Source organism: Telopea speciosissima, chromosome 5 (assembly GCF_018873765.1).
Source record: "Telopea speciosissima isolate NSW1024214 ecotype Mountain lineage chromosome 5, Tspe_v1, whole genome shotgun sequence".
Taxonomy (NCBI): domain Eukaryota; kingdom Viridiplantae; phylum Streptophyta; class Magnoliopsida; order Proteales; family Proteaceae; genus Telopea; species Telopea speciosissima.
In genome coordinates this window covers 69563657-69586257 of record NC_057920.1, presented here as the reverse complement: position 1 = coordinate 69586257, position 22601 = coordinate 69563657, and the positions used below count along the sequence as shown (strand labels likewise).

Genomic DNA, 22601 nt, shown 5'->3' with positions numbered 1-22601 from the left:
ACATTTCCATTTATTTCTCAAAGAATATGCGACTTACTTGATTATAATGTTCAATCAATTTGATATATCATCATCTGAACTTTCCATTGAATTGATCAATCCGATGGGGGTGTCAATTATAATACCTTCCACATCAGATCTTACCCAACTAAGACTGGCATCACCATCATCCTCTGAATGTTCTACATATTGTCTATATTGTAATGTACTCTGTGTATATGTCTGATCTAAATCATCACGATCCGGATCCTGCTGTCCCATATCAAAAATATCCCTACTTTTAGGCCTCATGGTAACTTGCCATTCAGGCCTATGAGAATCTACAATGTAAAACACTTGCTTTGCTTGTGATGGAAGTACAAATGGTTCGGCAAGCTGATCTCGACTACTATACAATAAATGGTTAAAATTGACAAGTACAAACCCCAACTCATCTTCCTCTACTCCCTTTCTGTTATCAGCCCAATCACAATGAAATAATATTACTTTGAGATCCTCTGCATATTCCAATTCAACTACTTTGTTCAACAAACCATAATACGTGATAATTCCTTCAATAGGATGTCTATCTCTTGAACTGGAGTAATCTTCTGAAATTGCCGTAATAAGGACCCGCTATTTTGAGTTTTCCTATGCTTCTCATGTGACTTACTACGAAACTTGATGCCATTATAGATGTATTCATTATAACTTCTCACATCCAAGTTAGGACCTCGAGCAAGCCATCTGATATGATGAGGCACCTCCTCCCCATTCTGTCGTAGATGCAAGATCTGATGACACAATATTAAGCCACATCTAAGAAGATATAGGCTCTAACCTAGCTCCCAAACAATTGAAATGTGTTGCACTTACATGCTCATTGAACCAAGCTGGAAACTCCTTAGCATGTCTTGTCGAAATAAGATGTGGGCGAGATTTACGACCCATTAATCTTTGCAACTTCTCTTTGTGGAGCCTAGAAGTATGTACATAATTTTCTTAAGAACTATTACTTTCTCATAAACATATAAAATATAAAGTTCAATCAAATATAAATATATTGTAAATAGAACATTGATATGTAATTGTAAGTACCGCGGTCCTCCTTGACGAAGGTTTCCTCAGCCCTTTTTGTTTGGGTATTGATGACATAGGGTTTTGGGAGATACATGTGTGTGTGTATGGATGTGGGTAACATTGTCAATGTATGATAAATAGGGGATTGGGATCATGCATTAAAATATGTTAACATAATGAGAAGTCGCCACCTAGGGTTAGGGCCTAGGACCCATTAAGTGTAGCCCTACCCGTGGTGAGCGGAATCGGACTACGTGACTTCATATGGTCCGACCAAAGGTTCGGGTAAGGGGTCAGGTTACGAGTGTGGGAAGGTGTTAGGCACCCACCTCGCCCGGCCAAAGCCGGTCTCTCTGTGTTAGATGCTACATAAGGACGAATGTTGTTTCTCTCTTATTACGGGGATGGGGGATAGTATGAACTACATTCAGATGCTATGAATTGAGCTAAAGCATAATAAACTACATTATATATGTGAAAAATGCGGACTAAAACGGTAAAATATGAAAGGACTACATTGGATCAACAAAAATGCAAAGATTATACCTGTATGGTTGTATGCCCCTAGCTCAGGGGAGATGGACAAATGGACCGACGCTGCTTCTTTCTTGGCAGAGTAACGGCTCTTTCGAGTGATTTGGAAAAGAGTAAACAGACAGAATAACATCTGTAACAAGGGAGCTTTGATGGTTATCCATGCACAGACGGGATACCAAAGCTAAGGAGCCAAAGCGCTCTATACTCAGAGGGACAATCGAAGGATCTGTCCACCTCAAGAAAACTTCAAATACTCACACACTCATGAGAGAAGGAGGAGAAATGAGGGTGAAAAGGGAGACAAAAAATACTAGGAATCACTTGGGGAGGGTCTCTCTACCCAAAGTTCCTTGGGAAATGTGGGAGGGGACCCTCCTATTTATAGGGAGGGACATTTTCTCTCTCCTGGCCGAAAAGTCCTCCACGGCGCCGTGGAGATGTCCACGGCGCCGTGGAGATGTCCACGGCGCCATGGGTGACGTTAGCAGGCTGATGTCACACCCCCTCATGGCACCGTGGAAATCCAGTATACCTCCCCACAGTGCCGTGGGAAGGTACCCACGGTGCCATGGGAAGGCGTCCACGGCGCCGTGGGTATAGTCCACGGCGCCGTGGGCGCGCAGTGCCATTTTTCCTTGTTTTTGGGCCTAAAATGGGCCATTTTGTGCTCAGCATAGTTCTTGGTCCTATGGGCCAGGTATCTTTGGGTTTGAAAAGAGAGGGGGGGTGCGTCGTCCATCGTCCATGTCCCGTTGTCATCATTGCCAATTAGGGGGTGACAAAAATCGGTGTCTACGATTTGCCCCTCTTTGGCGAGGCTTGTGCTTAGCAGTAGAAGGGTAAAGACAAAAGACCAACTAATTTTGTCACTAAGAGCATGTATCTGCGACGCTTTGGTCAAAGGCGGCAGAGTTGCTAAAAGCAGGCGGTTAATCGCGATGAAATCTTTCGATAATCCTCAAAAGAAAAACTCGGAAGAACCAAATCTTTATTGCTCAAACAATTTTTGAGGGTGATAAGGCACCGCTCGACCAAAGACCTAGGTAAGGCACCACTCGGCCTACCAGATCGAATATGAGGGACTCCACTGGGATAGAATTTTGAGGGTGATAAGGCACCACTCAACCGAAGATCTAAATAAGGCACCACTCGACCGAAGATCTAGATAAGGCACCCCTCGGCCCGAAGATCCAATTTTGAGGGTGATAAGGCACCACTCGACCAAAAGTCAAACTTGGATGGTTATAAGGTTCCACTCGACCGAAATCATCAAGTCTGAAGGGTGATAAGGCACCACTCGACCGAAGATCTAGATAAGGCACCACTCGGCCCGAAGATCCAATTTGAGGGTGATAAGGCACCACTCGACCAAAAGTCAAACTTGGATGGTTATAAGGTTCCACTCGACCGAAACCATCAAGTCTGGAGGGTGATAAGGCACCACTCGGCCCGAAGATCCAATTTGAGGGTGATAAGGCACCACTCGACCAAAAGTCAAACTTGGATGGTTATAAGGTTCCACTCGACCGAAACCATCAAGTCTGGAGGGTGATAAGGCACCACTCGACCGAAAGTTAGTATTGAGGGATTTCACTGGGGATATTTTATATATATATATATATATAAATTTTTTTTTTTTTAAAATTATTATTTTATTTTATTTTATATTTATTTATTTATTTTTTTTTTTTTGGGTCCACGGCCCCGTGTGCACGGCACCGTGCCAGACTTCACGGCTCTGTGGGCAATCCTCCACGGCGCCGTGGGCCGCTGTTCCACGGGACCGTGGAGAATTCCATGGCGCCGTGGGCGCGATAGAGAATTTATAAATAGAGGGTTCCCTCCCTCATTCCTTCACTCCCATTTCTGCTGTGAAACTCTGCTATTTTTTATTTTTGACTTCAAACCCTGTTTATTTGCTCACACCATGTCTTTCCGCCGACGAGGACGCCAGTCTCACCGGGAGCCACTACTCGGTACCACTGATCGCGATGCACGGGCTGCATGGTATCTTTCAAGGGTCACCCTGGCCGACACGGCCCGCCATGGTTGTCGCTCCATATGGGGCCAGGTCAGTATTTTTACTCTTTCCCTTTCAATTTATGCATTTATTTATATTAGCTTCATACTTCATCGCATAGATTAGAGGTAATGCCCCTAGATTCTGCCCCAAGCTCCTAATGGCACGCAAATGTAGGTAACGCCTCTAGATACCCTCTTAGGCACCTAGTGGCACACAAATCCAAACGAGGCTATCAGACACCACCTTAGGTGTCATTTGGCACGCAAGTCTAGGTAACACCTCTAGACACCCTCCTAGGCATCCAGTGGCACGCAAATCAAAGCGAGGCCGTCAGACACCACCTTAAGTGTCCTTTAGCATGCAAATCTAGGTAACACCTCTAGATACCCTCCTAGGCATCCAGTGGCACGCAAATCAAAGCGAGGCCATCAGACACCACCTTAAGTGTCCTTTGGCATGCAAATCTAGGTAATGCCTCTAGATACCCTCCTAGGCACCTAGTGGCATGCAAATCAAAGCGAGGCCATCAGACACCACCTTAAGTGGCCTTTGGCATGCAAATCAAGGTAATGCCTCTAGATACCCTCCTAGGCATCTAGTGGCACGCAAATCAAAGTGAGGCCGTCAGACACCACCTTAAGTGTCCTTTGGCATGCAAATCTAGGTAATGCCTCTAGATACCCTCCTAGGCACCTAGTGGCACGCAAATCAAAGTGAGGCCATCAGATACCACCTTAAGTGGCCTTTGGCACGCAAATCAAGGTAACGCCTCTTTTACATCCTCTCCCCCTTTCTCTCTCTCTTTTTTTTTTTGTTTAATTGTTGTCCTCACTATCTCGGCTAACCATTTGCCTTATTTTTCTTTGCAGGGCAGCTCCCTTCCTTTGCCCAAGAAATATTGTGGGCTGGAGGCAGTTTCAGAGTGGTACCGCACACTTTGCCCAGCGGTACAGTCGCGGGTTGTTCGGATCGGGTTGGGGCACATTGCCTCGTCCCTGGCTCGCGAGTTGGACAGTCCGACTGTGAGGGCTCTGATGGAGAGGTGGTGGCCGAGCACCCATACATTTCACCTTCCCTTTGGTGAGGCGACGGTCACCCCTTTAGATTTCTACATGATCACGGGACTCCCCTTTGGCGGATTACCCGTGACACTGACTCCGGAGGAGAGGATTATAGCCTCGGCAGAGCCATCAGAGTGCCTGGAGTACTACAGGCAGCAGTTGGGGATTGCCGTTACAGGGAGAGAGATCCCCGCGTCGGTCCTGAGGGGTAGCTGGGATGAGAGGGTTGTTACAGACCAGTCGCCGTCCGTCCTTCAGGATCAGCAGGCTCGATGCTTCCTCCTATTCTTGCTGGCGGAGGTGATCTTCAGCGATAGGACGGGTACGGTGACAGCCGACGCTGCATATGTTCGCTTCTTTGATCATTTTGACGTGGCCGCGGGCTACGATTGGGGGGGCTCGGCGTACGCCTACTTCCTAGATATGTTAGATTATCTGGTTGTGGGGTCACCGAACCTGATCGGATGCTGCTATGTCTTATGGGTGAGTTCTCTTAACTTTGCCTTTTTCTCTTTCCTCTCTTTTTTTTGTTTTTATTTTATTCTTACTTTTTTTTTTTTGAGCTCATTTATGATTGCCTATTGCAGACGTGGAGCTATGAGATCCTTCGATTTTGGGTCCCTACTTTCAGACCTGGGGATGACCCCGGAACCACCTTTCCTCGGACTACGTGATGGCGTAAGTCCCACTTGCTCAGGAGCGGTCGCCATAAGGACCTTGGGTCCATTCGCGGCCTCCTGAACGAGCTGCAGCCGACCGAGGTAAATTTAAAGTGATTGTTTATCTTATTTTCTCTTTTCTCCTCTTTCTTTTTATTTTTGCATTGATCTGGTGTCTCTCTTGACAGGCTTCTCTCCGTCCTTATTTGGGGGAGGTGATTTTAGAGTCGGATATGTTTGACAGGGCCTCAGCTCTCTCCACTCGCAGGGTCCTTTTTGAGGGCCCATGGGGGTTTGCTTTTTACTTGGGAGAGCGAGTGTCCTTGCGGTGGTCTCGAGGCTCGCTTGGTGCCCTGCCCTCCTCCTGCTCGGGTCCATCGGCCACCTTGATGGATCGGGATGAGATCGAGCCTTTGGAGGGTTGGTGAGCCCGCGATTGGGTTGGTGCTAGCGGGACGGACTACACCGACTTCCTTCTCCGAGAGACAGTTTGCGTCCCCCTCACCCGCGAGGGTCCTCAGGTAAGATTTCCTCCATTTTCCCCTCTTCTCCTCAGATTGCTAATCTATCTTTTATTCTGATGTGTTTCTTCTCTTGACAGTTTCCAGGTCGCCCCATGATTCCAGGGGTCTATGGTGGTGGGAGTTCTTCTCGCGCCTCCCGAGTAGGGGAGGTGGAGTCAGGTATCGGGCCTTCTAGAGAGGTTCCAGCCCTGCGAATTGCTAGTCCAGACGACCACATCCCAGGGTATCGTTCGTGGTTCATTCGCCACCACGAGCCTTGGATGGTTGAGGTCATCGTACCACCCCCCGGGCTGCAGATACGGACCTAGGCCTCCCTCTTCCTTATGATGGGGTAAGCACATCAGACTTTACTAACTTCATCCATTATTTTTCAAACTTTTGACATCTTGGGTGGTTATCATGTTTAGGTGGATGCGAGCCGATACGCCGATATGAGGCGCATGATGGCGAGCATGGATGAGATGATCATCTCGCGTGTGGACGCGGGCCATAGTATGGTAACGCTTCATCTCCCCCCCCCTTCTTTCTTTTTTTTCTTTTTATTTCAATTTTCTTATTATTGTTATTTCTTACTTATCTTTTGATTTTCCTCTCTCTCTCTTCCTCTCTCTTTTTTTTTTTAGAGGGTTGAGCTCGACCATTGTCAGAGAGAGATTGAGAGACTCAGGCTTACAAATGATCAGCTGCAGTTCAACCTTACGCGGGCTGAGGTCGAGAGGGATGCCTTGATAGCATCCCAAAGCGGAGAGGGGGGAGGCTTGGATGTTGACGATTACTCCCCTGAGTCATGACCGCTCCTCTTTTTATTATTTTTTTTATTTGGAAATATTGTTACACTTATGTACATTTATTTTCCTTCCCTACTCTTTTTTGTTTATACACTTTGGTATGGATACTGGTGCAATTTTTATGTACACGTTTCTTCTTCTTCTTTTTTTTTGTACACAAACGAATTGTTTATGAATTCATTGGATATTTCTTTCTTTGAAATGCACATGAGACTCCATCCCTTTCCTTAGAAGCACAAATTCCATTGGTAAATGGTTCCATTACATGAGCAAGGACAGAGAAATTGAGAAAAGACAGACAAACAAGTAAAGATAGGAACATCCCATTGATATCACTTATTTGTAACATTTTTCGGATAATAGCATCACCACTTCTTGTGTCACGTCTCTGGGGTTCTAAAATTTTCCATCTTAGGTTGTTCCTACCTCGGAGATACTAAGGAAGTGATATAAAAACTGATGTGAGTTAAACCCATGAATCTCACATAATTGTTCCCTGATGTTTCTGATTTTTCTCTCTCGGCCTTCATCCAAGGGCAGTTCCACTGGATTTCTTGGACATCTCTCTCCTCCAAATATTGTTTTCAGTCTTGGACCTTGTGGAATTCCGACTTTTCCCTTTGTATTTGATAATGCATAGGCCGGAGGTGAGGACATGGAATTGGTGTGACCAGTTTTAGTTTTTCCATCAACCACATTTGGAATACCGCCGGAGATCCATGAAGGCAATCTGTACCGTATTTCTGAGACTGACTCATGGTATCAAACCCTTTGAATGTTTCTGCTAAAATGGTAGGAGCGATATCGCATCCTTCTTCAATTTGCCTCACCACTTCTGCAATTATTGGCGACATGCCTTTTCCTGGAGATGTTAACAAGTACCTCCTAATCATACAGAATCAGTATGCCCACCTTCTGCGTTGGATCTGTCTTTCTTCTTCAAATCCATTGTTGTTGAAGATCTTCAGAACTTTCAACGCATCCACCTTGTCATAATTGAGAACTTGCTTTAACTCCTTCTTATTCATGGCAAAGAAATCTCCCAAGTTTTTGAAGAGCTGTTCTTTCTTCATAGTTGGGAGGAACGACTTTCCTCGAGGGGGTGACATCATGCAAGTCCGGAATTCTTCAATGGTCGGAGCCAGCCAGACTTTTTTGAAGTGGAACGCGTGCAATTGGGGGTTCCAGCACTTCGACACTTCCCTTAGTAAATCATGATGGAGCTTGAAGCAACCGATCCTTCCCAATACTATCAGATGGTGATCCTCTAGGAGTGTAGGCTCGTCCACATTCATCCGGAGAGTCCACTGACGCAACTGCTCGTCGAGTCCTTCTTTCTTTGGTCCTCTCATGCTACCTGTATCAAGGATTGGGTTAGCATTTTACGACACTGAATGAATAAATCCTTTGTGAATAACCAGCTCTAGATGACTTTTACTCCTAAGCTAGGTCAAGGATGGAAGGCCAAATGGCAAGATTTACCCATATGTGCAAGGGACGCTGGCTGGCGGAATTTATGGGAGGAAACCGATTCAATGCCTTCTTTTTTTTTCTTCTTTCTTTTGTTTTCTTTTTTTTTTTCTTTTCGAGACCGTACCCGAATACATCGAGTTGCCTACGTATCCCTTCGGAGGAATCAGGTCTAACGTAGTTCAAATTGCTTCACATATCTCAGACAAAATACTTCTTTAGTTGGTCCATATTGACCAGACCCCGAAGATCTTCTCCGTCAAGATCAGAGAGTTGGATCGCTTGTCTTGGCAATATGGTCTTGACTTTGTAGGGTCCACTCCAATTGGGTCGGAATTTTCCTCTTGGGTCGTGGATTGGAGCTCACTGCTCTCTAAGGACCAAATCTCCCTCCTCAATGCTCCGAGTGCGGACACCTTTATTGAATGCCCTAGCCATTCTTTGCTGATATTTCTTGAGATTATCCATGGCCTTCATCCTTTTCTCATCTAGGAGATTGAGCTCTTCGTACCTAGCCCTTACCCATTCTCCTTCTGGCAATTGACTATCGAGTAAGACTCGAAGAGAAGGGACCTGAATTTCTACCGGTAATACGGCTTCCATCCCATATACCAGAGAATATGGGGTAGCTCCGGTAGAGGTTCGGATAGATGTCCGATATGCCCATAAAGCTAGTGGAAGTTTCTCTGCCGGTCATTGTGTGTATACTGCCATCTTTTGCAATATGACCTTCATATTCTTGTTGGCTGCTTCTCTTGCTCCATTAGTCGTGGTCGGTAAGTAGTAGACTTATGCCTCTTAATGCCAAATTGGTTGTAGAGTTCTTCCACTTTTCCCCTGAAATGCAGGCCTTGATCTGAAATCACCTGTTGCGGCACCCCGTATCTGCAGATGAGATTCTCTTTTATGAACTTTGCCACCTTGGCAGAAGTTAGGACTGCATAAGATTGAGCCTCTACCCATTTTGTGAAATAGTCGATGGCGACTAACACGAATTGATGTCCATTTGAAGCCTTTGGAGTTATTTTTCCAACCACATCAATTCCCCAGGTAGAAAATGGCCAAGGGGCATTTAATGAGTGCCTTTGGAAAATATCTGGCATTTATGACATTGCCTTACGAAGGTAGCACATTCAGCTTCCATAGTGGCCCAATAGTATCCCATCCTGAGAATTTTCTTGGCCAGCATCCTTGCATTCATGTGTGGTCCACATATTCCTTGATGGATTTCTTCCATAATGATTTGAGCCTGATCCTCATCCACACATAATAGTTGGATACCATCATAAGACCTCTTATACAACAAGTTTCCTTGGAGGATGAACTGAGTGGCATATTTTCGTAAATGCCTCTTCTCTCTTTCTGAAAACTCTTTCGGATATCTCCTTTCCTTGATGTAGTCGACCACTGGAGCATACCAAGGTCTTCCATCCTCAGTGAGCGTGTTGACTGGTTCTCTATATGCTGGGCAAGTCCTTCTTTCTATTAGGAAGGGCTGGATCTTGTCTCGAGTATCACATTCTACCATGGACGCCAAAGTGGCTAAAGCATCGGCGAACCGATTGCTATCCCTGGGCAGATACTCAAAAGAAACTTCCTTGAAGCATTGCGTCAGTTGTTCCAGATAGACTTGGTAGGGCTTCAACTTCTCATCCTTAGTCTTCCACTTTCCTTGTGTTTGACAGATCACCACAGAGGAATCCCCGTAAACTTTAATTTTGTCAACTCCTACAGACAGAGCCATTTCTAACCCAATAGCACAAGCTTCATACTCTGCTATGTTATTGGTACAACTAAATTCCAATCTGAAGGCCATTGCAAGTAAAAGTCTTCTGGGGTTATCAATAACACCCCTGCGCCAAATCCTTTTTGATTGGCGGCTCCATCAAAGTACGATTGCCACCCCTTAGTTGGTCGGCTTCCACGGAGTACAAATCTTCATCTGGGAAGAGGTCCTCTGTTGCTCGGGAATCATGCTCAGGGAAATGCTTGCTAGATGGTCGAGATTGCTCGCCCTTTCATAGACTTTTGAGACATAAGTTATGTCGAATTCGATAATAGCAACAACCACCTAGCCATCCTTCCTGTCAATGCTGGTTTCTCGAAGAGGTACTTAATGGGATCCATACGAGAGATCAACTTTGACGGGATGTGATACCATATAGTGCCTCGGTGCGCAGTTACCCAAACCAGGAGATGTACATGTCTTTTCTCTTTGGGGCATATCGAGTTTCATACTCGATGAATTTCCTGCTCACATAGTAGATTGCATGCTCTTCTCCATCCGCCTTGCCAACTTGGGCCATCATTGATCCGACCATTGTTTCTCCCTCTTGACAAATATAGGAGCAAGGTTCACCGAACACTTTGGAGGGACAAGTATAGGAGGAGAAAGTAGATACTCTTTGATTTTCATAAAGGCATCTTGACATTTCTCGTTCCATTCTTTCGGCTCTTTCTTCCTTAGGAGTTTGAAGATAGGTTCACAAGTGGATGTCAACCGAGATATGAATCTGTGATGTCTTGGATGCGGCCCAAAAACCCTCGTACCTCTTTTTCTGTCCGGGTGGTGGCATTTCCGTGATGGCTTTTATCTTGTCGGGGTCCACTTCTATCCCTCTTTCATGACAAGAAATCCTGTAACTTTCTGCTTTGGCCCCAAACACACACTTACGAGGGTTCGCCTCGGCTTGTATTCTTTGATTCTTTCAAAGAACTTTCGAGAGCCGCAACATGGCCTTGTCGGTCAATAGATTTGACTATCATATCATCGACATATACCTCTACTTCTTTGTGTATCATGTCGTGGAGGATAGCCGTGGCCGCTCTTTGATATGTTGCCCTAGCATTTTTCAACCCAAAAGACATTACTTTGTAACAAAACGTGCCCCAGGGTGTGGTGAAAGCAGTTTTCTCCCTGTCCTTCGGGCACATACTAATTTGGTTATATCCTAGAAACCATCCATGAAGGACAGAGAGCATGGCCTGCGTGTTGTCTACCAAAATGTCAATGTGGGGTAACGGAAAATCATCCTTCGGGCTGACCTGTTTAGGTCACGAAAATCCACACACATTCGACCTTCCCATCTTTCTTAGGGACTGGGCCAATATTGGACAACCATTGAGGGTACTGAGTTACTTGAAGAAATCCCGCATTCCATTGCTTGATTACTTCTTCCCTGATCTTCTCACTCCATTCCGGCCGCATCCTTCTTAACTTCTGCTTGACTGGGCAAGCCTCCGGATATGTGGGTAATTCATGTTGTACAATCTTTGGATCGATGCCGGGCATATCCTTGTAGGACCAGGCGAAGACTTCCTCAAATTCCTTGAGGAGAGAGATCATTTGGGATGTTTCGTTATTGTTGAGAGAAGCACCAATTTTGATTATTTGAGGGCATTGATCGGTCCCTATATTTACGGGGTGGGTATCCTCTCGGATGGGTTGAGCTCTTCTTTGCCCCAATTGTTCTAACAGATTACGATGTTCTAAGACATTATCATCATCGAGAAGAATAGGAAGAAGAAGAAGAAACATACTCGAGAATCGTAATTTCATTCATGATAAGGGGAAAAGTACGAGCGGACCCAATGGATTTGGACATTTCCACCGGACTCGAGATCTGAGACTCGAGATAGACTTAGACAGGACTATACTAGAGCTGGTTACAACTTCAGATTTGTTAATATGGAAATCTTCCATCATTCTGGCCCAATTCGCTATGGATCCTTGGAGAGGTTGTATGAGAAGATGTGGTGCCAGTCCTTCTTCTTCTTCAATGATCACTGCTACTTCAAACAGTTTGCCGATCCCTTGATCCCCTGTGACTTCCTTCTTGCGGCTTGATCCAATTCCATGGCTATCCAGGTCTACTTTATTCTTAAAGAATATTTCAAGTCCTGGTAGACGTTAGCCTGTTCTTGATTGAACCATGGTTCCGGATTTCCCACGATAAGGGAAGTCTTCTCCCTCTTTCACGAAGTACCCGTTCGAGTCTTGAAATATGGCTCACCATTTGCCGTACTATTCTTCCATCTGTGGTTTTCTTCCTTGGGTTCTTTGGGTTAAACCCTAATCCACAACGGTTGGCATTGGCTGGTATCTCCGGGAACGCTGGTACCCCCTGTTGGTTTTTACCCAATCCCAATCCAGGGAAATATTTCATCTTTCTCATAATCTTTACAGAGGCTTCGCTTCATATTGTCAGGAATTTCCCTAGACTCTGGTCTTCTTCACTTGCAGAGGTAGTACAAATGTGGCCGATTTCAAACCCGCCCAGCTGCACTTCTTGCGAGGATGAACCGCCTACTTCAATGTTGGCCAAAGTGTGTACCATTTCCGGGTCTCCAAAGATGGTAATCACTTTCTGATCATATATGAACTTCAGCTTTTGATGAAGACTTGATGCTAGGGCTCCCGCTGAATGTAACCATGGTCTTCCAAGCAACATATTGAAGGATGCTTGAATGTCGATGACTTGGAAGTCTATGGTAAAGCGGGCTGGTCCAATCTTGACATTGGTGGTAAGAATCCCAATCACCTCCCTTCTGGAATTGTCGTATGCCCCGATGGTTTGATGGGCGACTTCATTTTGTCTAGAGATAAACCCATGCATCCGTTGCTTTGAGGGCATCACATTGAGGGCGGATCCATTGTTTATCGAACACGGGGACTGATTCTTGTTACATTCCACCGTAATGTAAAGTGCCCGGTTGTGATTCTTTCCTCACTGGGGGTAAATCTTCTTCCGAGAAAAAGAGTAGTGAATGGCATAAGTGGCCCCCACTATGTGAGATAACTCTTCAGGCCCCATTTATATGGGCACTTGAACCTTGGTAAGAGCTTTCGGAACTGACTTCTCGGTGGGTTGGTGATGCCATTAATAAACCCCATTGAGATGTTGGCTTGGGCTTTCTTCAATTGGTCTAGTACTCGGTTTTACGGCTCAACAAGCTGCTGTGGACTGGCTAGACCGATATTTTTCCACTTTTCAACTCTTTATTCTTGAAGTTTCGGCCACTCCTGGTTTCCACCACCTCGACTCTCTTTCTTTAATGACCAACCGATGGGCAAAAGTCCCCATCTTCTTCGTCACTATCGGTGATGATAAGAGGACCCTTGGGACAAATTCGGGTTTTACCTCCTTCATCGACAAGGCCACGATAGACTTTCGGGCTTGATTTAGGATTCCGACAGGGGTTTCTCGCTTTGAAGCAACTTTCTTTGGACTGTATGGGGTTCTTCTGGTATCAATTGGCCAATGGTATGAAAGGCTTCGAAGCCGCTTGGTACATCTTCCTTGCTTCCGCCAATGACTTATAGAAGCTGTGATCCTTCTTTTCTCCTTGAGAAACTAAAATTTTGGACCTCTTTTCTGGGGTTGAAATAACTGGGTGGATATTCCCTATTGGGTCATTTACCGCTTCTCCCTCATTGACATGACACATATAGAAATCATCATGTGCTCTTGCCCATGCGCGGTATTCTCTGTCACCCTGATACGGAGATGGGGGAGGAGTCCCACATAGGTCTTGTGTCAAGGCCAAAGTTAACTTTACAGAGTTTTCCAAATGGCGAATTGCTTGAGGGAGTGTCCACTGTTCTTTATGATTCTAGTATCGAAGCTCCTCCTGGTACTTATCATCCAAGACCACCGTCCTCATGAGTGTTTCCTGGATTTTATCTATATCCCGGTGGATCTTGTTCACCCGGAATGATAATTCCCATGGTGCGGGTCCGCAAATGTTCTCATACTTCTCCAGACGTGTCCTTGGTTGCCAAGGTTCCCTATCCTCCGTTTCTTCTTCCCCTTCGGACACTTCATCATTGGATTCCTCTGATGCAGATTCTTGCTCACTTTCATCTTCTTCAGATGATTGTTCTTCTTCCAACGGTTCTTCCCCTTCATCATCGATGTCTATAGGAAAGATACCTCTGGTGGGGTCATTCTGAAATTCCCTGAGGCTGATATCATTGATCCATGCGTCCCAGGTTTCATTTCTTCGGGGTGGATATGGATAGGAGAATGAATCTGAATACAAGACCAGGTCTTCTGGGGGAGTTCCGAACAGATCACAGGCCAAAGCGTTGACTAACCAAGTCATATTTTTTAGCTCATGGAGGGTTCGAGCGAGTTCATCGCTCTCATTTGGCATCACCAAGCTCTCACAACGTGCTGCGAAGTTACTACACACCAGATCTGGAAATAGAGAAGTAGCCTTGTACAGGATCTCTTGAGTATGGGTGGAAACGTCGAGTATATCTGCGACCTCATAGAAGACGCTCATGTTCCAAAGCTCAAAATCTTCTCTGGACACCGTCCAATCGCCTCTGGGAACCTCTGGAGATGATATCTCCTCATCATCTCTGCTTTCATACTCATCTGATGATACGGGTTGAATGAGGCCGGTAGGGTCATTATTATCATCGTTTCTGATGTTATTTACCCAATCCATCTCTTCTACTCCTTCGTCCTCCATCGTCGGACTTTGCTCGGCATACTCTATCCATCCCTCATGGATATCTTGGTCGTCTTCCTCATCTGAGCTGTTGTCAATATCTCCCCTTATATGGGCAAGAGAGACTTCTTTGGTCAGAGCTTGTCCAATAGCTAATGCTGAGACTGCTTTAAGGAGCTGAGGTGTAACTCTGGTGATTTCAGTCCCTTCTTCTTCTTCAGGAACCAGGTGAGATATTTCGGATGAGGAGAAACCATACTTGCACAAAGGTGTCATTATCTCGAGACCCTCTAATCCATACTCCAAGAAATCCAACTTTCGAAGCCGGTTGATGGATGCTATACCTCTACCTTGGTTACATGGTTGCCCGCCTGTTTGGATATTCCCGTCACAGTTGGTTCGGGCGCAATAAATGCAAATCTGCATCCTATCTGCCCGTGCTTGCCGTGACTGCTTGTCTCTTCCTGAATACCACGGGATGGGTTGGATCAATGTGGTAGGATCTTGGAATGGTGTCTCTTCCTGCAGCATGTTCACTGATCCCATAGACGACTCTGGGGAATAGGTCCCTTTCACCAATGGTTGTGAGATTTTCCATGCAGGTATCTGGTATTCTACCCATGTGGCACCTTCTGACTTTGGATGATAGAAAGGGGAATCGGGCCGATCCACTTCCTGAGACACCTCTTGTCGAATCTGTGGTTCTTTTTCCTCCTTGAGTTTCTTAGTCAACATTGCTATATAGACGTGTGCCTTCATTAGCTTCCTCTTCCCGACTGGATGAATCAAGGTAGTAGGATCTGCTTGCTCGGCACCCTCTTGAAGCATATTCACTCCATGGTTAGGTAGAGGATTTGTGGTGACATTTGGCGGCTGCTTCTTCTGAAGTTCGATTTTACCCTCGTCAATCAAGTCCTGGATCGCATGCTTAAGAGCTAGGCATCTATCCGTATGATGGCCTTGTTGGTCGTGGTAATGACGATCTGATTGGGCTTATACCGGTAGGTGGATTGTTCAAATCCACAGGCTTAGGAGGGACGGAATTGATCATTCCCTGTTTCTTGAGCTTGGTGAATAACAACAAGGGCATCATTCCTTCAAAGTTGAAATTCCTCCTGGTGCTTCGATTCAGTTTAGATCACGAGAGGGGTGGATCCTGTAGCTACCACCTGGACTTCTGCCGCCTGGCTGCTTGTCCCTACAATATTTCCTCCTTTGGCTCTTGGGCTTTTCCTTGCCGAATAGCTTCCTGATGCTTCACGGGTCATACCTTGATTCTGCCTTTCTTTAAAGATCTTATCTTCAATCTTCTTCCCGATTGTCATAAGAGCATCAAATGTTTTGATGTGCTGGTAGTATATCTTCTCACGGTACTCCCCATACAGATTTTCTAACAATATCTCGACTGCTCCTCCTCGGTAGGGCGGTTCCACATTTCGCGGCCTTCTCCCGAACCGCATGATGTAGTTTGAGAACTCTTCACTTGGTTCTTGCCTCAAGGTTTCCAATTCTCTTGAGTAATATCCATCTCGAGTGTTGTATGAATATTGCTTAGTGAAGGCTTTAACCACGAGAGGCCCATGACTGGGTTTGGGTGTGATCAAGTCAAGGGTTAACCACCTCAAAGCGAGATCCGGCCAAAGAATATAAGAACGCCTGTCCCATTTGGTTTTCGAGAAAGTCCCCATGATCGGCAATGGTGGCAAAAATCTTGAGATGAGCCCTAGGATCTCCCGATCCGTCGAACTTATCTAATTTCCATTTGAAATCTTCGGGGATTTTCCCTTCGGGAAAGAACACCAGGTCTTCTTCATCTTTTTCTTTGACTTTGCCCTTGACAACCACTTCCAACTCGGCTACTTTTTCTCTCATTTTCTTCTCCCTTTCAGTCTCAGGAGGGTCCATAGGGTGGCTATCTTCCCCTTCTTCTACTGGTATGATGATTGGAGTCTTGAGGGTTGCGGGGTTAGTTTTTCGGACTTCTTGCTCTGCTGGTCCAGCTATGGATCCGCCCCTAGATAGTTCATTGACTGACTGAACTAGTTGTGCCATGAGTTGCCGCATTTTGGCCATGTCTACTTGCAACCTATCCACTCGATCTTCGACGTGACATTCAGACAAGTGAACCTCCGGAGGATTCATGTTACTCACAAGTGATATCTCAGAAGATGAACTAGAAGACTGAGAAGGAATTAGGGATCTTGAGGAGAATGGTGGGTTGGCTCGAGTCAACCTTCCATCGCGTCGGACCCAGATGGATAAGGACGGAATCGTGCTTCTACGAAAGAGAGAAGAATACCTAGTTTAGATCCTAAGAAGGCTAAAGAAGAATTTTATTTTATTTATCTATTTTTTTTTTGGTATTTTATAACATTTGTTTCATTTTATTATTTTATTCGACTCAAGTAATCGGAGTGGTCATCAGAGTTTCAGCAGACTCCTTCTGAGACCAAACTTCGAATGCCGTCATTGCCAAAGCATTTTCGAACACAACAATAAAAAACAAACAAGAGAAAGATCCTAGTTACCGGGTTATTGATGATTATGCCTGGAGTCAGGATGAGGTGCCTTCTCTTTTTTTTTTTTGAGGGACATGTAAGGTTCCATTATATGGAAGTGGACTTCCATTTTTCTTTGAGGGACCATCGTGGGACTATGGAATTCCTTATCTTTGGTGGCACCTCATATCAAAACCAGGTTAATCGTCAAATGACCCTAAACTCGGTCTTTCTTACAGCTAACAAAGGTTAGTTTGTGTCGTACCCTAATCATATGTGGTCTATTTTCCTACATGATGCATGTAATGGGTAGGCTTCCATAGGACAGAACAAGGCCACCCTTGACAGAACTGATATACCTATCGCTCGTGGTCGCGAATTGTGGGCACGTGGTTCTTTTGATATACCTGGAGAATAGGTCACACAAACTCAGAGTAATCGAGCTAGTGCCTTTTTTGAGTGGCAGAGCACTCCACAGCACACTAGTGAATACCCTCGCTGGTGATTCTAAACTCGTACAGTAAATATCAAGGGCTGTAGCTTCGCCGCGAATTACCCATGACTACTCATGGGGTCCAACGACTAACTACGGGGGTAAGAGGAATTTCCATGCAGTGTATGTGTGCATTTTGGCCATGTCTACTTGCAACCTATCCACTCGATCTTCGACGTGACATTCAGACAAGTGAACCTCCGGAGGATTCATGTTACTCACAAGTGATATCTCAGAAGATGAACTAGAAGACTGAGAAGGAATTAGGGATCTTGAGGAGAATGGTGGGTTGGCTCGAGTCAACCTTCCATCGCGTCGGACCCAGATGGATAAGGACGGAATCGTGCTTCTACGAAAGAGAGAAGAATACCTAGTTTAGATCCTAAGAAGGCTAAAGAAGAATTTTATTTTATTTATCTATTTTTTTTTTGGTATTTTATAACATTTGTTTCATTTTATTATTTTATTCGACTCAAGTAATCGGAGTGGTCATCAGAGTTTCAGCAGACTCCTTCTGAGACCAAACTTCGAATGCCGTCATTGCCAAAGCATTTTCGAACACAACAATAAAAAACAAACAAGAGAAAGATCCTAGTTACCGGGTTATTGATGATTATGCCTGGAGTCAGGATGAGGTGCCTTCTCTTTTTTTTTTTTGAGGGACATGTAAGGTTCCATTATATGGAAGTGGACTTCCATTTTTCTTTGAGGGACCATCGTGGGACTATGGAATTCCTTATCTTTGGTGGCACCTCATATCAAAACCAGGTTAATCGTCAAATGACCTAAACTCGGTCTTTCTTCGACTAACAAAGGTTAGTTTGTGTCGTACCCTAATCATATGTGGTCTATTTTCCTACATGATGCATGTAATGGGTAGGCTTCCATAGGACAGAACAAGGCCACCCTTGACAGAACTGATATACCTATCGCTCGTGGTCGCGAATTGTGGGCACGTGGTTCTTTTGATATACACGGAGAATAGGTCACACAAACTCGAGTAATCGAGCTAGTGCCTTTTTTGAGTGGCGAGCACTCCACGACACTAGTGAATACCCTCATTGGTGATTCTAAACTCGTCGATAAATATCAAGGGCTGTAGCTTCTGCGAATTACCCATGACTACTCATGGGGTCCAACGACTAACTACGGGGGTAAGAGGAATTTCCATGCAGTGTATGTGTGCAAGAAAGTGGTACAGGAGGCGGCTATCATCCGATCTCAGAGTACTTAGCATGACGTGCCTCACCTCCCCGGGGGTAAAGGCACGACAGGGAGTACCCTCGCCGTTTGATTTCACTTCGAGCACTATGCATGATGCGGTTAGTACACACAAGGGTTAGCCAGACAAATATATTATGGTATTTATTCATTCATTTATTTATTTTTTTGTATTTTGTTTTGTATATATTTTTTTTATTATATTCTTTTATTATCATTATTTTTTTTTCTTTTTCTTTCTTATAAAAGTTTAGAGAGAACATTCTGTCATTTATTGATAGCACCTATTTAGAGAGCTTGACCTCGGGTGGACATTTGCCCACCGAGTCCCCAGTGAAGTCGCTACTGTAAGTACCGCGGTCCTCCTTAACGAAGGTTTCCTCAGCCCTTTTTTGTTTGGGTATTGATGACATAGGGTTTTGGGAGATACATGTGTGTGTGTATGGATGTGGGTAACATTGTCAATGTATGATAAATAGGGGATTGGGATCATGCGTTAAAATATGTTAACATAATGAGAAGTCGCCACCTAGGGTTAGGGCCTAGGACCCATTAAGTGTAGCCCTACCCATGGTGAGCGGAATCGGGCTACGTGACTTCATATGGTCCGACCAAAGGTTCGGGTAAGGGATCAGGTTACGAGTGTGGGAAGGTGTTAGGCACCCACCTCGCCCGGCCAAAGCCGGTCTCTCTGTGTTAGATGTTACATAAGGACGAATGTTGTTTCTCTCTTATTACGGGGATGGGGGATAGTATGAACTACATTCAGATGCGATGAATTGAGCTAAAGCATAATAAACTACATTATATATGTGAAAAATGCGGACTAAAATGGTAAAATATGAAAGGACTACATTGGATCAACAAAAATGCAATGATTATACCTGTGTGGTTGTATGCCCCTGGCTCAGGGGAGATGGACAAATGGACCGACGCTGCTTCTTTCTTGGCAGAGTAACGGCTCTTTCGAGTGATTTGGAAAAGAGTAAACAGACAGAATAACATTTGTAACAAGGGAGCTTCGATGGTTATCCGTGCACAGACGGGATACCAAAGCTAAGGAGCCAAAGTGCTCTATACTCAGAGGGACAATCGAAGGATCTGTCCACCTCAAGAAAACTTCAAATACTCACACACTCATGAGAGAAGGAGGAGAAATGAGGGTGAAAAGGGAGACAAAAATACTAGGAATCACTTGGGGAGGGTCTCTCTACCCAAAGTTCCTTGGGAAATGTGGGAGGGGACCCTCCTATTTATAGGGAGGGACATTTTCTCTCTCCTGGCCGAAAAGTCCTCCACGGTGCCGTGGAGATGTCCACGGCGCCGTGGGGGGCTTTTCCACGGCGCCGTGGGCGACGTCAGCAGGCTGATGTCACACCCCCTCATGGCGCCGTGGAAATCCGGTACACCTCCCCACAGTGCCGTGGAAATCCGGTACACCTCCCCGCAGTGCCATTTTTCCTTGTTTTTGGGCCTAAAATGGGCCATTTTGTGCTCAGCACGGTTCTTGGTCCTATGGGCCAGGTATCTTTGGGTTTGAAAAGAGAGGGGGGGGGGTGCGTCGTCCATCGTCCATGTCCCATTGTCATCATTGCCATTTAGGGGGTGACAAAAATCAGTGTCTACAGTAATACTTACTTTCGGTATTCATTTAATCCATCATAGTTGTTTAGCACGTACCGATGAGCCTGGTCCCTTTCTTGAATGTCTAGTCGTAATATCTTACACTTCCCTACAGGCCTACCTGTTCTTGAGAAAATAGAGATTGGATGTTCTAGTTCTGTTGAACCTGCATTTTTTATCGCTCTATTCGACCTTGTTTCCACACCTTCAAAGTATCTAGAGCAGAAAGTCAAACACTCATCCCCAATGTATCCTTCTGCTATTGATCCCTCTGGCCGACTAAGATTGCGCACGTAGTCCTTAAGTTGTTTAAGGAACCTAAACACAAATAAATTTATGACATTATTTAATGATCATAATATGAAACCTACACTAGTAGCTTCACTTTTTAAGCCAAAAATTTCACACTAACCTCTCTATTGGATACATCCAACGGTATTGTACTGGACCAGCCAAGATAGCTTCATGGGCTAAATGAATAATCAAGTGAACCATAATATCAAAGAATGAAGGTGGGAAAAGCTTTTCCATATTGCTAAGTGTTATGCCTACACTTTCACCAAGCCTTTTAAAGTCCTCCTCTTTCCCAACTTTACTACACAAATCCCGAAAAAATGCACATAATTGTATTAATATAATGGTAACATTCTTAGGCAACACACCACGCAATGCTACCGGAAGAAGTTGTTGCATCATGATATGACAATCATGGCTCTTCATTCCTAATATGTTACGTTCTTGCACACACCGTGAGATATTACTGCAAAGGCCATCTGGAACTTTTACACCCCTTAAAACGGAACAAAACAAATCTTTGTCAGCAGTAGACATTGTGTAGCATGCTGGAGGTATGAATATTTTATCCTTCCCTTCAATAAACTTTGGGTGAAGAACTGATCGTATTTCGATCTCTCTTAGATCTAAACGTGCCTTCACGTTATCCTTTGTCTTTTTTTTAAGATCCAACAATGTGCCAATGATACTATCACATACGTGCTTCTCAATATGCATCACGTCTAAATTGTGACGGATTAGATTAGATCTCCAGTATGGAAATTCAAAGAATATACTCTTCTTCTTCCAATTAAATGGAAGCTTTGGCTGTTTTAACTTCCTTCGCCTCTTCTTCTTCTTCCCATGCTTGTCAATAATATCTTTCCCAAATAAAGGAAACTGAACACCTTCCAGCTCCTCCAAAATATCGTAACCCGATAGTGGCTTTGGTTGTAGTTCATGTTCCTCATAGCCATCAAAGCTCTTTTTATCACGTCGAAATCTATGTCCTTGGGGAAGGAATCGATGATGACCTAAATAACAGTGTTTCCTCCCATATTTAAGCCAATGAGAAGTAGTATTCTTGTTGCAGCATGGACAAGCGAAAACACCTTTAGTACTCCAACCCGATAATACCGCATAAGCCGGGAAATCATTAATGGTCCATAACAAACATGCATTTAGCTTAAACTTCTCCTTCTTATATGCATCGTAAGTTACAACCCCAGTGTTCCATAATTCTTTCAACTCTTCTATCAATGGTTGTAAATATATATCTATATCATTGCCAGGTTGTCGTGGTCCAGGAATAAGCAAAGTAAGCATGAGATACTCTGGCTTCATGCACATCCATGGTGGCAAATTGTAAGGCATCACAACAACAGGCCATATGCTATACTTTACACTCATTGACTTGAACGGGTTGAATCCATCACTAGCTAATCCAAGTCTGATATTACGAGGCTCCTCACTAAAAGTAGGATGCAACTTATCAAACTCTTTCCACGCTTGCCCATCAGCTGGGTGTCGTAACCTTTGATCATTTGTACGACCCTCGTAGTGCCACCTCATGTTAAATGAGGTTTTAGACGACATGTATAACCTTTGCAACCTTGGGATCAATGGAAAATGGCGTAATGTCTTAGCCGGGATTTTCTTATCTACTGATGTATATCTTGAAGTACCACATTTGGAGCAAGTCGTGGCTTTCTCTTGTCCCTTCCAATACAACATACAATCATTTGGGCACGCATCAATCTTGTTGTAATTAAGCCCCAAGTCCTTGATGATCTTCTTTGTTTCGTACATATTTTTTGGTAAAGTATTCGGCTCGGGAAGTGCCTCTTGCAACAACTCTAACAGCATTGTGAATGCTTTGTCGGTCATTTTGCAAAGGCATTTTATGTGATATA

General features: G+C 44.6%; 1 protein-coding gene across 1 annotated transcript; it reads right to left on the bottom strand.

Moving 5' to 3' along the window:
* Window positions 1–54: 54 nt before the first annotated feature.
* On the bottom strand, window positions 55–22575 carry LOC122663380. The gene is made up of 5 exons (XM_043859056.1): window positions 20828–22575; window positions 20431–20733; window positions 856–958; window positions 653–773; window positions 55–497 (listed from the first exon to the last, which is right to left on the bottom strand). Exons 1-5 carry the CDS (start codon window positions 22573–22575, stop codon window positions 55–57), a joined length of 2718 nt encoding a protein of 905 aa, XP_043714991.1.
* Window positions 22576–22601: the final 26 nt, after the last annotated feature.

Excerpts from the sequence above, each read along its gene's own strand:
- LOC122663380 (XM_043859056.1), bottom strand. The coding sequence starts at position 22,575 with ATGACCGACAAAGCATTCACAATGCTGTTAGAGTTGTTGCAAGAGGCA. Across the intron at positions 20,734-20,827 it reads TGGATGTATCCAATAGAGAG|GTTCCTTAAACAACTTAAGG; the intron begins GTTAGTGTGAAA and ends ATTTGTGTTTAG. Across the intron at positions 498-652 it reads TAATGGCATCAAGTTTCGTA|AGGATCTCAAAGTAATATTA; the intron begins GTAAGTCACATG and ends TGGAATATGCAG.